This window comes from Cylas formicarius, unplaced genomic scaffold, assembly GCF_029955315.1.
Source record: "Cylas formicarius isolate icCylForm1 unplaced genomic scaffold, icCylForm1.1 PGA_scaffold_8__14_contigs__length_24414737, whole genome shotgun sequence".
Lineage (NCBI taxonomy): Eukaryota > Metazoa > Arthropoda > Insecta > Coleoptera > Brentidae > Cylas > Cylas formicarius.
In genome coordinates, this window is record NW_026844361.1 from 22694714 (window position 1) to 22707353 (window position 12640).

The 12640-nt window shown below is 36.0% G+C and overlaps 1 protein-coding gene across 4 annotated transcripts in view; it reads left to right on the forward strand.

The window, feature by feature from the left end:
* Positions 1–11172, forward strand: part of LOC132706258 (small G protein signaling modulator 1-like) — a 29278-nt gene extending 18106 nt beyond the window's left edge. For 2 of the 4 annotated variants that reach the window (XM_060677482.1, XM_060677483.1), the window contains exons 9-16: positions 98–283; positions 332–527; positions 589–742; positions 798–1247; positions 3255–3379; positions 5508–5802; positions 8094–8256; positions 8311–11172. In XM_060677482.1, the coding sequence (XP_060533465.1) occupies positions 98–283; positions 332–527; positions 589–742; positions 798–1247; positions 3255–3379; positions 5508–5802; positions 8094–8256; positions 8311–8399 (1658 nt within the window). In that variant the 3' untranslated portion in view covers positions 8400–11172. Of the gene's footprint in view, positions 1–97; positions 528–588; positions 743–797; positions 1248–3254; positions 3380–5507; positions 5803–8093; positions 8257–8310 lie in introns of all 4 variants that reach the window. The other 2 variants (XM_060677481.1, XM_060677484.1) reach the window with 2 other exon arrangements.
* Positions 11173–12640: the final 1468 nt, after the last annotated feature.

Consider the following 12640-nt stretch of genomic DNA (forward strand, 5'->3'; position numbering starts at 1 on the left):
GTTGAAAAGCTAATAAAAGAGCCTGCCTATGACTCCGAGAATGCGATACAGCTTCCATGCCGGACATGCCGTGTTTCTAAATACATCAATTTTTTAGATCAAAATGTGCCCGACAGTCCCCCGAGTGTTTGCATCCAGGCGGTCTGCGACTCTATGAAGCGCCAAATCATATCCAGAGCATTTTACGGCTGGCTGGCGTATTGTAGACACTTGTCCACCGTCAGGACCCACCTGAGTGGCTTAGTTAACAGCAAAATCACCAGCGGAGAGAACGCATCTGACGGTAAGTTCGATACGCCAATTTCGCGCTCATTCATGGTAAAATTTTTAGGTATTACTGTCGAAAAATGGAAACAGCTCTGCGTCGACGGTGTGGTATCGGACTACGCCGAAGTCTACCGGCACACTTACTTCGGGGGTATAGCCAACGAGCTGAGAACCGAAATATGGCCATATTTGCTGGGGCATTATAAATTCGGTAGCACTACCGATCAGAGGAAGGAACTTGACGACGAGACCAAGCAGGCGTGAGTTTGACTTGATGGTTTCTTCACAATTTAGACTTTTTGATTACTATAAACCCACCAGGTATGAAAACACAATGTCAGAGTGGTTGGCGGTGGAAGCTATAGTACGTCAGAGGGATAAGGAAAATCAGGCCAACGCTATAGCGAAACTCAGCAGCGAGAGCATGTCTGGCGAACAAGTGCCTAACGAAATCCACAGGGATTTGAGCAACGAGGCAAAACTCTCAACTAATTTTTTCAATCCGCGGCGATAGCTCTTTTGTGTTTCAGGTGTTCGAAGATGGCATCACGGACGACGAAGATTCGATGTCCGACGTCGAGAAGGATGAGAGCCCGAAAAAGCCCCAGAGGACGAAACAAAACACCATCACGTACGACAGCGACGAAGAAGAACATATTGACGTTGAACTCGTGGAGACAGAAGAGACGATCAAGCCCGATGGGATTGTTGACGAAATCGAAAGCAACGTAGAAACGAACGAGGCGGACGAGGTGGAAAATGAAACGGAATTGAAAGATTTCATCCACAACGTCATCGTGACCAACGCTTCTGTCGATATGGGAAATTTGGGGAACGAGAGTTTGGTAAGAAACCATTTGGACGCCGTCACTGAAGAGAACAATTCTTCTCTTGACACTTGCGTCGAAACGCACGGATTGGCCAGTCCTGCGAGGTCGGCATGCGTTTCGCCGGCCAGTTCCAATGGTGGAGTTTATAGTGTAAGCTGGATAAACTGCTATTAATATGTGTACCTCAATCACCTTTCTGGGACTTAATGTGTAATTGTTTATTGCTCAATTTGGGATAGAGATGTTCACATATTTAAGAAATTTTGGAAAATGGGGTTATTGGATTTGTTAATATTCTTCGTAAGTAAAAAGAATTTGTACTATTTATAAAGGTGCGGCGGCTGGACGCTGATTTAAATAACAAAACAAAGGCTATGGTAATATTCTAATATCAATGTAGTGTATAATAATGCCCAAAATCGACATCACTTTTTATAAAACTTCTGGATTCCTCCCGCGTCGGTTTTTGCTTAGTCGAAAATGCTGACGTTTCGTCCATCATCCTGTTGGCTTCTTCAGAGCTTGACTGAAACTGGCGAAAAGTTAGCTAGTTCAACAACAACCGACACACGCGGAATCCAGAAGTTTTATAAACAGTATTACAGTAGCCTGCGGAACTTTTTTTTTGAAAAATTAAGATTATCTTCAACTAATTATTTATTTCATTTATTTCCTTTTAACTTACAAGCTAAGTTAACGTCTCCAAAAAAAAAACTGTTGTAAGAACAAGTGGTTGTGAGACAAGCATCTTCACAACCACCATTTTTAGCAATTGTTTTTAGTGGTCTCAGAATTCGAGTACGGTTTTTTTTTTAATTTGGGCAGATGTCCTTGTTTATTTTGAGGTTTATACTATAAAATAGCATCGAATTCAAGTTCTCAGAACTTACAGAACTTTAAAGAAATTATTTTTGCCCATCTACGAGGGGGTACCCATAAAAAACCGGAATTGAATTGCCGCGCGCAGAGCTTGTATAGTACACCTTTCTGCCGCTAGGGTGTGGATAGTACAACTTATTGCGAGTTCAACGCCACCTTCGTTTTAAATTTAACTTGTTTTAACTGTTTTTTTGATATTTCGTTTTTTTCGACGGCAAGTTGAAAAGAACAACGCGCAGCTGTGACGATGCGATGGGAAAAACCCAAGTGTACCAGGGGTTTGTTCGCTTCAAAAATGGCGACGAGTCAATTGATAACCGACCTCGTTCTGGACGTCCATCAACTGCTCGAATTGACGAAAATAATGTGATCACAGACCGTCGACAGACAATTGAACAATTATCAAAGATTAGTGGGTTGTCTTGGAGCACGGTTCAGAGAATTTTAACCGAAGATTTGGGAATGAAAAGAGTTGCTGCCACGTTTGTTCCTCGTCTTCTGACTGACAACGTCACTGTCTCCCCGTTCAAAAAAATGTCGTCAGGTCAAATCAAACATCAAAACGATGCCGATTTGCTTTTTCGACATCAACGGCGTAGTTCATGCAGAGTTCGTTCCACCAGGTGAGACCGTTAAGATTGCGCAACAGTATTCGACAAAAAAGACCCGATTTGTGGCGGACAGGGGACTGGTTCTTTCACCTGCACACACAGCCATTTCTGTTAAGCAGTTTTTGGCTAAAAATGGCATGGTTCCTCTGCCCCATGCACCTTACTCGCCTGATCTCGCTCCGTGTGACTTCTTCATATTTCCACGTTCGAAAAGGGACACGAAAGGACAGCGATTTGACAACATTAAAGAGGTCAAGAAAAAAACGAGGGATGAGCTGTCGGCCATAGCCAAAGATGAATATAAAAAATGTTTCGAACAGGGGACAAATGTATTAGTTGTAATGGAGAGTATTTTGAAGGGGATAAGGTCGTTCTGTGATTTTCAAAACAATATATATTTTATAAAAAAATGATTCCGGTTTTTTTTTGGGTACCCCCTCGTAGTATTGAAAGCGGCAAAGAAAACTGCAAATTTTCGAAAACTTAAAACTACAAATATTATTCGTATAAAAATATTTATTTTTAGAACTATTAGTTCACTTCTAATAAATTCTACAAATTTAAAAATCATTTTCGGTGGCATTTTTTGGCTTTTTGTTGTTCATTAAAAATAGATTACAGTTAGTAGCTTCAACGAATATACGTCTTGATACCGTCCACATTTCAGCAAGAATTGCTAAAAAACTTCGGATTGAACCTGCATCGCATCGAGAAAGACGTCCAGAGATGCGATCGAAATTATTGGTACTTCGCAGGCGAAAATCTCGACAAGCTTAGGAATGTCATGTGCACGTACGTGTCTTCTCATCCATTTATTTAAAGCAATTTACTCTTTTATAAATGTTGAAACGCTAAAGCCATGATGACACGAGGCATCTGTAATTTTTTTGAGTTGATATCTCAGTTTCACAGCACCAGGTACCAGGTTCTAATTTCATTTTCTTTCCTTTGTTATTATTTATTATTTATAATAGTACTTTCTTGAGACTTGCAAAATCAGATTTTGCATAGCACCTGAGGTATTTTCCAGTACAAAATTAATACATTATCGCCATTCCATTAAATGGGGAAATTTCCATACCGTCCATTATAAGGGGTGTTTTTTTTTTCGATGTATAGAAATTTAGATTGCAATAAAACAACGGTGGATTATTCGATCGACATGAATTTTATTTATCCGAAAAATAACCTTGTGGCATTACATTTTAAATATGATTTTTGGCATATGACCGCCACGGCCGGCGCCGATGTAGTCCAATCTGGACGTCCAATTTTCGATGACTTTTTCCAACATTTGTGGCCGCATATCGGCAATAACACGGCAAATGTTGTCTTCCAAATGGTCCAGCGTTTGTGGCTTATCCGCACAGACCAATGACTTCACATAGCCCCACAGAAAGTAGTCTAGCGGTGTTAAATCACAAGATCTTGGAGGCCAATTCACAGGTCCAAAACGTGAAATTAATCGGTCACCAAACGTGTCTTTCAATAAATCGATTGTGGCACGAGCTGTGTGACATGTTGCGCCGTCTTGTTAAAACCACATCTCCTGGACATCACGGTTATTCAATTCAGGAAGGAAAGAGTTAGTAAGCATTGCTCTGGTCATCATCGTTTTTGAAGAAGTACGGACCAATGATTCCACCAGCCCACAAAGCGCACCAAAACAGTCAGTTTTTCTGGATGTAACAGGATTAGCTTCGCTCCAAATGTGGCAGTTTTGTTTGTTGACGTAGCCATTCAACCAGAAGTGCGCTTCATCGCTAAACAAATTTCGCTTATGAAAATCGGTAACAACGGCAATCTTACTTGATGATCGTTTGGCTTCAATTCTTGCACGAGTTGGATTTTGTAAGCACGTAAACCAAGATCCTTCCGCAAAAACTTCCATAAAGTGGATGGACACAGATCCAATTAATGTGCTCGATGGCGGATAGACTCATTGGGGTCTTCTTCAATGCTACGCTCTACAGCAGCAATAGCTTCTTCTGTACGCGCCGTACGGCGTCTCTGGGGATGCGAGTTATCAATAAGAGTAAACGTGGTGCAAAAACGTTAAAATTAACTGCTCTGATGGACGATTTTGTCGACGATAAAATGGGCGCAGTGCGCGATACGTATTCCTCATAGAACCATTATTTTCGAAATAAAATTGCACCATTTGCAAGCGTTGTTCAGGCGTGAGTCTATTCATGATGAATTGCCAGACCAAACTGAGAATAAATCACTTGACAGCTGTTAAATCGGTCGCCATCTTGAACAGTAATGCCAACTTAAAGTTCTATACATCGAAAAAAAAAAGACCTATTATAAAGGATATCTCGAATTTGTTAATATTTATTCGTTGGAATTTTTTGGCGGAAATGAACTCGCGCATTCACAATTTGATTACAAAGTTTTGTTTTTTCAGGACAGTCATGACTTTATCAGGTCTTAAATTCTTTACTAAAAATGCACTTAAAACGTATCAAAACTATAATTAAATATATAATAAACTCTACAAAAATCTCTCTACTCTGGCGAAAATTTAAAACTATGTTCAATTTGTTTTTACGAATTCAATTTCCATCAATCTTAAAATAAACATAGCGTAGTTAATTAAAATTGCGAAATAATTGATTTAAGTTGTTAGACTTATAATTAAACCCAAAATATTTGTTTGACACCAAAACTTATATAACTTTGGTAAATGTCACTTATATAACTAACCAAAACTAACTCGTCAGCATACTATGGGCCAGTTGGACATGCGTTTTATTAAGTAAACCATTTTTTGACAATATCTGTCACACAACCTGAAACATAATCGTCTATTGATGACTTCCATGACTCTCCATTTGGTAACGCTTTGCTTATGACTGTCGTCTTCAGCCGTTTCGTTTATAACTAGTAGAACTTCATTAACTTGAGCCGGTCCTAGATACGTCTGGGAGCATCTAGACATCGGTTATATGCAAGGCATGTGCGACTTGGTAGCTCCTCTATTGGTCACCTTCGACGACGAGTCCCTCACTTACGCGTGCTTCTGTCACCTGATGGAGCGGATGATTGAAAATTTTCCCAACGGGAACGCGATGGATTGCCACTTCGCGAACATGAGAAGCTTGATTCAGATCCTGGACGCCGAAATGTACGAGCAGATGCACGCCCATGGCGACTACACCCACTTCTATTTCTGCTACAGGTGGTTTCTATTGGATTTCAAGCGCGAACTGGTAAGTCCTGTTGGCACATTTACAGTCCTCGTTCGTCTCTTTTCCGCCACGTATTTGGTCGATAATTTATTTTCTGCCATTTTGGTTAACAACATTGAACAAGATGGTCGCTAACTGTTAAACTAATGAACTTCATATAATGATACTACAATATAAAGGACGGGCAATCTCTAAGTTCATAAATTGAGAAAGTTTTTACAGTATAATTATAAAAATTTGCAGTTTAAGGTTATTTTTTCATGGCAATTACGAATTTGAAACTTTTTATATATCTAGATAAACCGAGTCCTATTTATTATATCTGTCTATTGAAAAGTGAAATTCTTCTTCATATAAAAGGTATGGTTTGTTCATAGATATAAGAAAGTAACCAATTGCTTTTGAATGGGATTATCCAAGGGTGGCCATTAATATACAATGCAACAAGATTATTACCTAAAATTTCGGAATTTAAATTCAGGTAAAATTGTGGTCCGTAATAGAAAATAATTTTATACCTTCTTTGGTTTGGTATACTACTTAGTTTAAGTTTATTAGAAATCATTTTTATTTCGTGTGCGAATTATGCAAAATATGTGGGTATCTCGGGAGATGCTCCCGCCCAAATGTAGAAAACAATATTCTATTTAGACTAAGGAAGTTATAAACAACGTTTATTTGACTCTAATTGAACGCGGTGCCAGCAAGCAAGCATCTTTAGAAGAAACGGACATATTGACGAAAATTCCAACATCATCTGTATGGAAAATTGTGAACGATCCCATTTCAGCGATGCTGACATTTTCTCGAGTGTAGATGAAAGTCATCAAGTTACGAGGACCAAAGCGTGCCTACATTAGATATCTTAATTAGGAGGCTTGAAAAATATGAAACCGGTGTTAGATGTGGCAGAACTACCTTATGGACGTGTATTCAACACATGGGTTTTAGATTTAAAAAAATTGACAAAAAAAGTATTTTAGAATTCGGAAATGGCGACTGGAATATCTAGAAAAAATTAGGATTTACAGAGAACAACAAAGGCCAATTATTTACTTGCATGAAACCTGGTTCGACACTTATGATACCCCGGGTTGACTCAACTGATAAGTGTAAAACAAACGCGACATCAAAAAGATGTAAAAGAATAACTATTTTGCATGCTGGCTCTAAAGATGGTTGCATTCCAAATGGACTTTCTCTGTCTGCGAAAAATTTTAAAGATTCTTCTCTGGATTACCACGAAGACACTACCGCTGATTTATTTGAAATTTGGTTTAAAAACAAACTAGTTCCAAACATTCCTCCTAATAGCGTAATTGTAATGGACAATGCAAGTTATCACAGTAGACAGTTGACTAAAATCCCTTCCTCATATGACACAAAAGCAACAATCCAAAACTACATGTATAATAACGACATTTATTTTCACGAAGATTATACCAAAAAGCAATTAATTGAGGTTCTACAAAGCTTGAACCTACAAAAGGAATACGTCTATAATAATTATGCAAAAAATCTAGGCAATACTGTTTAAAGGCCATTTAATCCCATTGAACATGTTTGGCGCCAACTGAAATCTGCCATTCGTCGTAACAATATTTTTCCACGTGTTAACTCCAATGTCCTCAAACTTATAGAAACCGAAGTTTTTAACATACCTCCACAAAGTTGGGCAAATTCTGTTAAACATATAGAAAAACTAGAATAATCGTATAATATAATAATGTGTAATTTTATTTTAGATTTAAACATTTAAACAACATTAAACAACATTAAACAAAACCCCAAATAATTAGATTCTACGCAAAGTACGGACCTGTTCGGCCATATTTCATTCTTACAGCTCGTCCGGGTCTTTCCTTACTTCGTGTCAGTTAATCACTTTCTTATATCTATGAACAGACTTTACTCTTGTTTAGTCCATCTAAGTGGAATGAATCACTCTGTGAAGAGTGGCTTTAACTACCTCCTCTTTTACATATTTCGAAACGTGGAGTACGTCTAAAAAGACGGAAGGAGGACTATTAATTAAATTTTTCTTATAGAGGTATCTTTAATATATTAAATTACCGACTTTTTCCGAAATTTCCCGCAAACTCTTTGTTGAAAAGTAACTGTTGATTTAATGTCAGATAAAACGTAATAAAGAAATATTATTGAAAACTGTTGTCTAAAGTGATTGAGCTATTGACCTGCCCTTATTAAAGAATACTTATGAATGTCTAGAAACAAAATACCGTAAAACAAATAAAAGTAATTAATTGACAGTCTAAATCAAAAATATATAAAATATGAATTTTCAATTCCAGATTTACCCGGATGTTTTCACGACTTGGGAAATCATCTGGGCCGCCCAACAGGTAGCCTCCAGTCACTTCGTGCTATTTTTGGCCTTAGCTCTCCTAGAAACCTATCGCGATATCATTCTATCGAACGGTATGGACTTTACAGACATTATCAAGTTTTTCAACGGTACGCACTCTAAATGAGGAGAGAATTTGAGGAAACCGATCACTCTATTTTTAGAAATGGCGGAGAGGCACGACGCCGCCACCATATTAAAACTAGCTCGCGAGCTGGTCCTTCAGCTTCAGCTCCTGATAGAAAACAAGTAGGGACGAAGGAACTCCTTTAGGGCCCTTTAGAGGGCTAAGTCACCGTCAAAGGGTAGTGGCAGCACAAATTTAGTCTAATTTAGGCGTTGACTTTATTTAGTTTGGAATTTGGATATGGCGAAGTGTGTGTGTATCGGTTTACACTGGGGCAAAATTGCTTACTTTCAGTTTCAATTATTTCTTTGTAAATTCTATATTATTTTTTTTGTCAATTTGACTCATTATGAATAATTGAACATTTTGGGGTCCATTCAATTGATGATTGATTGCGAAACCACAAGCTTATTTCTAACATATATTTCCCAATTCCAATAATACCAATTTTGTAATGTTATTATTTTAGGGCGAGCAAACCTTCGCCTTATCCAAAGTCAAAATTTAAACAGTAATTTTAGGAAAATGAAATAAATTTCCAACTTAGATTGTTTAGAATTAAACAAATCCTACCAAAAAAAAAAAAAAAATGGATACCAAATCAAAATGTTGCTACACTGTTATTGTGTACGTAGTGGTCTGTTTAATAGTGGCTGATCAATTATCAAAATAAATAAGAACTAAAAGTTCAAATTATTATATATTATGACATGAAAACACCGTGTCTTTGTCAAATCAAATCACATTTGATAAAGACGCGGTGTTGTCGAAATAATTGTCATGTCATATTATAATTCCGTGAAAATCTGAAGTTTTAGTTCTTATTTATTTTGATAAATGGATTTTCATCAAGTAAAAGCCACCTCAGTTCAATTGGTGATCAATTATCTCAGAGCCTGTAAAAAATATTTAAAAAATGACAGACAAAAGTCACATACTTTAAAAATAATATATTGTTATATATACAAATTTTTTTCGTCGTTTTTCGCCGTCAAAGCATGGTTGCCATTAAGCAATGCTTTATTGCTAATATTTCGAAATCTACAACTTTTTCAAACAGGCGACGTTTTCCAGGATACTCAAGAAAAACCTAAAACCTTGTCTGAGAACAATTTAAGGATATAAAACGACGCATAAAACCACAATACGTGGAAGCAGAATTATCAGGGATTACCCAATCAGAAGTATATGTCATAAATCTTGCTAAAAATTTCAAAACCTCTGGACCAGATGACATTTCGAGTTGGTTAAGATGTCGAAAACCGAAAGAATAGAGATTCATAAGCTAGCCTTATGAAGCCTAAAAATCATCCATAGAAGTGTGAGGAACATATGTGAGGAACATATAAAAGAAGCTGCAGTTGATACAAAGGACATAAACATAATTAGGGGTCTAAAATCTGTAGTAAGGATGGACAACGAACTATCAAATCGTATTCTCGTGGAGTAAGACAAACCTGCTTGCTGTCATCCCTTCTGTTCAATTTGTACTCCGGGAATGCATTAGACAAAACCCAACACGGTTTAGGGTCGCTAATATCTTGAATGGATAAATCAACTGAAGAAGAAGAAGAAGAAGAAAGTAGACCTTCTATACTGAAATCAACTCCAAATTTAAATTTGACAAAATTGAAAATATGTCACAGTAAGACTAAAATATATAGGATATTATATATGAAACATGTCTGGAAAGTTCTGAGGAATTTGTAAATACCGTAATATATAGGGTGTTCTATTTAAAATAAGAAAGTTGTTACTTATCTCTTTTGTCTCCATTTTTTTTTTTGAATATTTTTTACAGATTCTGAGATAATTCCATATTGAACAGGCCACCCCGTGCCCATGTATCAACTTGGTTACAGTGGATTTGAATATTTGCATATTAAATAATCCTCAACCTGACGAGATAGTAGCATAACAACGTATATTTTGTACGAAGCCCCAACAATCCCCCCAAAAAGGTGCCAAAAAAACACAACACAAAGTAAAAATAAATCAGCGGACAAATTAGCCAGAATATAAATAAAACAAAATACATAATATATTATAATTGTTTTTAGATGTGCTTGATATTTTTATAATCGTCGTTTTCGCATGCGGCCACACTTCCTTCATTTAGAATCTTTAAGTGTAAATATGGGGGTCATCGGGCCCCCGCAGATGCGAAAAATATGGTTACACTATCCGGTCTATATTTTTTTACGCCACTATATATTACTTTTTATCTCTACACAGTTAATTTATCACATTAAAATTTAATACTGTTATGTAGCTTCAGATTTTATATTTACATTTGTTATATATCGTGATTATTTCATACCTATCTATATCGTTTAAACAGTACATATGCATATATATATATATATATATATATATATATATATATATATATATATATATATATATATATATATATATATATATATATCACGCAACAAATATCTATATATCGTAAAAAATTTCTCACCCAAAATGAAACTATTTTTATTAATAATTAATTTTCGTAATAAAGTTTATTATAATATCCAATACATTGATTTGTTACGTAATACAGGATGTTCCGAACCACATCGAGTCAGCGTAAAATGAACGTCCTGTAGCGCGCATAAGGCGTCAAATTATTTGCGAAATGGTTGTGACCCTGTCTATTCTTCAAAAAAAGAAAAATGTTCCTAAACGCGAAAAAATAAATTGTAGGTTATTTTGTTCGAAACGCACGGTGTATGGTTACTACGTCATTTTCAAATTAAACAAAAGCGAAACGTTTTTCAAGCTTGCGCGTTGCGTTCCAGTCCACTTCGCGATAATTACGAGTGTGTTTTTTTATTGTACATTCCACATATCACCCCGATTTGTTCTTCAGTGACACGTATCGTATTATATTATAATAAACAATAGAAGTACAAATATCGTGTTTACTTTTTCCCATCATTAGCCGTGTTCTTCCAAGTGTGAAAGAGACAAACACAAAGGGCAGGTAATTATGAAGAAGCAGCGATGGACGAATCATCGTTAAATCAAAAAATATTATTTACTGGGCCGACTCGTTAAGGAAAAAATCTCAGTGAAACATTTTATTACTTATTTTTAAAACCGGCACCTTTTTTTCCAATAGATTAAAACCAAAATTTTGAAAAACCCACAAAAACTAAGCTCATAGAAAGTAAAAATCTGATCAGCAAATACATTTTTATAGAAATAAAATATTTAATTAGCACGAAATTCTGTTAGCTTGTATATTTTTACCAGGTTCTTGGTCTTGTCGTGTTATTAATAAAAGTTGATGTGATTTATGGAGAATGCAGAAAAAACTTTGGGCAAGCTCACGTAGTGAAAAGGAAAAATCAAGTCGTTTTTTTTTATTTTACGAGAGCTATTCTGTGATCAATTTTCATATCAGAACAAATACAATTTTGATAGATTTTATTTTTTTATATTTTATTATTTATTTATATATGTTATTTTTTATTAAATATTTTTGGTACACGCGGAATATATACAGCCATAAGTACAGAAAACTCGGCCTTATTTATCCAGAAAAAAAGGAAACATATTTTTTCTTATCTTTTTTTTTTAAATAGAGCTCTCCTGAGATCAATCGGTAGTATTGTTTTATTTTTAGAAAAATGTGTTTACTGATTTGTGTTTTTTTTTTCATTTCTTGAGCTTGTTTCTTGTCGGGTTTTCAAAAAATTTATCAAAAATGTGAATCATATATATCTAACCCGAAATTTGGGTTTCGTCATGTTAGAAAGTCAAGTTCTGTTTCAACCCTGCAGAGATGTCAATTGCGATTGTGATGTTTTGTTCATTACTAGAGTTAATCAAGTTTTGAGGACGTTATACCTAGATTATAAAGATCTCTGCATAATGCATATCATCTATTACAATCTAAAGGCATCACTCAAGATAGGGGAACAGTTATTTCATTATAATGAAGACACTGCTTAATCTGTATTGTCCCCAGTGCTTTTTAATCTAACTAGACAAAGTATAGTTTAAACTTTAAAGTGAAGAAAACAAAATATACGGTGTTTAGTAAGGAGCCCGGATCAGTTGCCGGTAAGTTAAGTCAGCAATCCCATGTATTTGGGAATCAACCTCAATAACCAATGGAACCAAAACCAGCTGTCATCAGAATGCCTTCCATACTAAGATGTTGCTTATGCATAGCTGATTACAGTTGATCCTATAGCGAAGTATCTACGGAAAATGGGAAGAAGAATTTCTTGGACTCAGAATCTGAGAAAATGTTTCTCGCAAACAAGACTGCATGCTAATCACCAACGCAAATCCGAAGCTAGAAGAAGAAGTGAATGTAAAACATATCTAATTAATTCTTAAAACTGAGAACATGTATGACATGT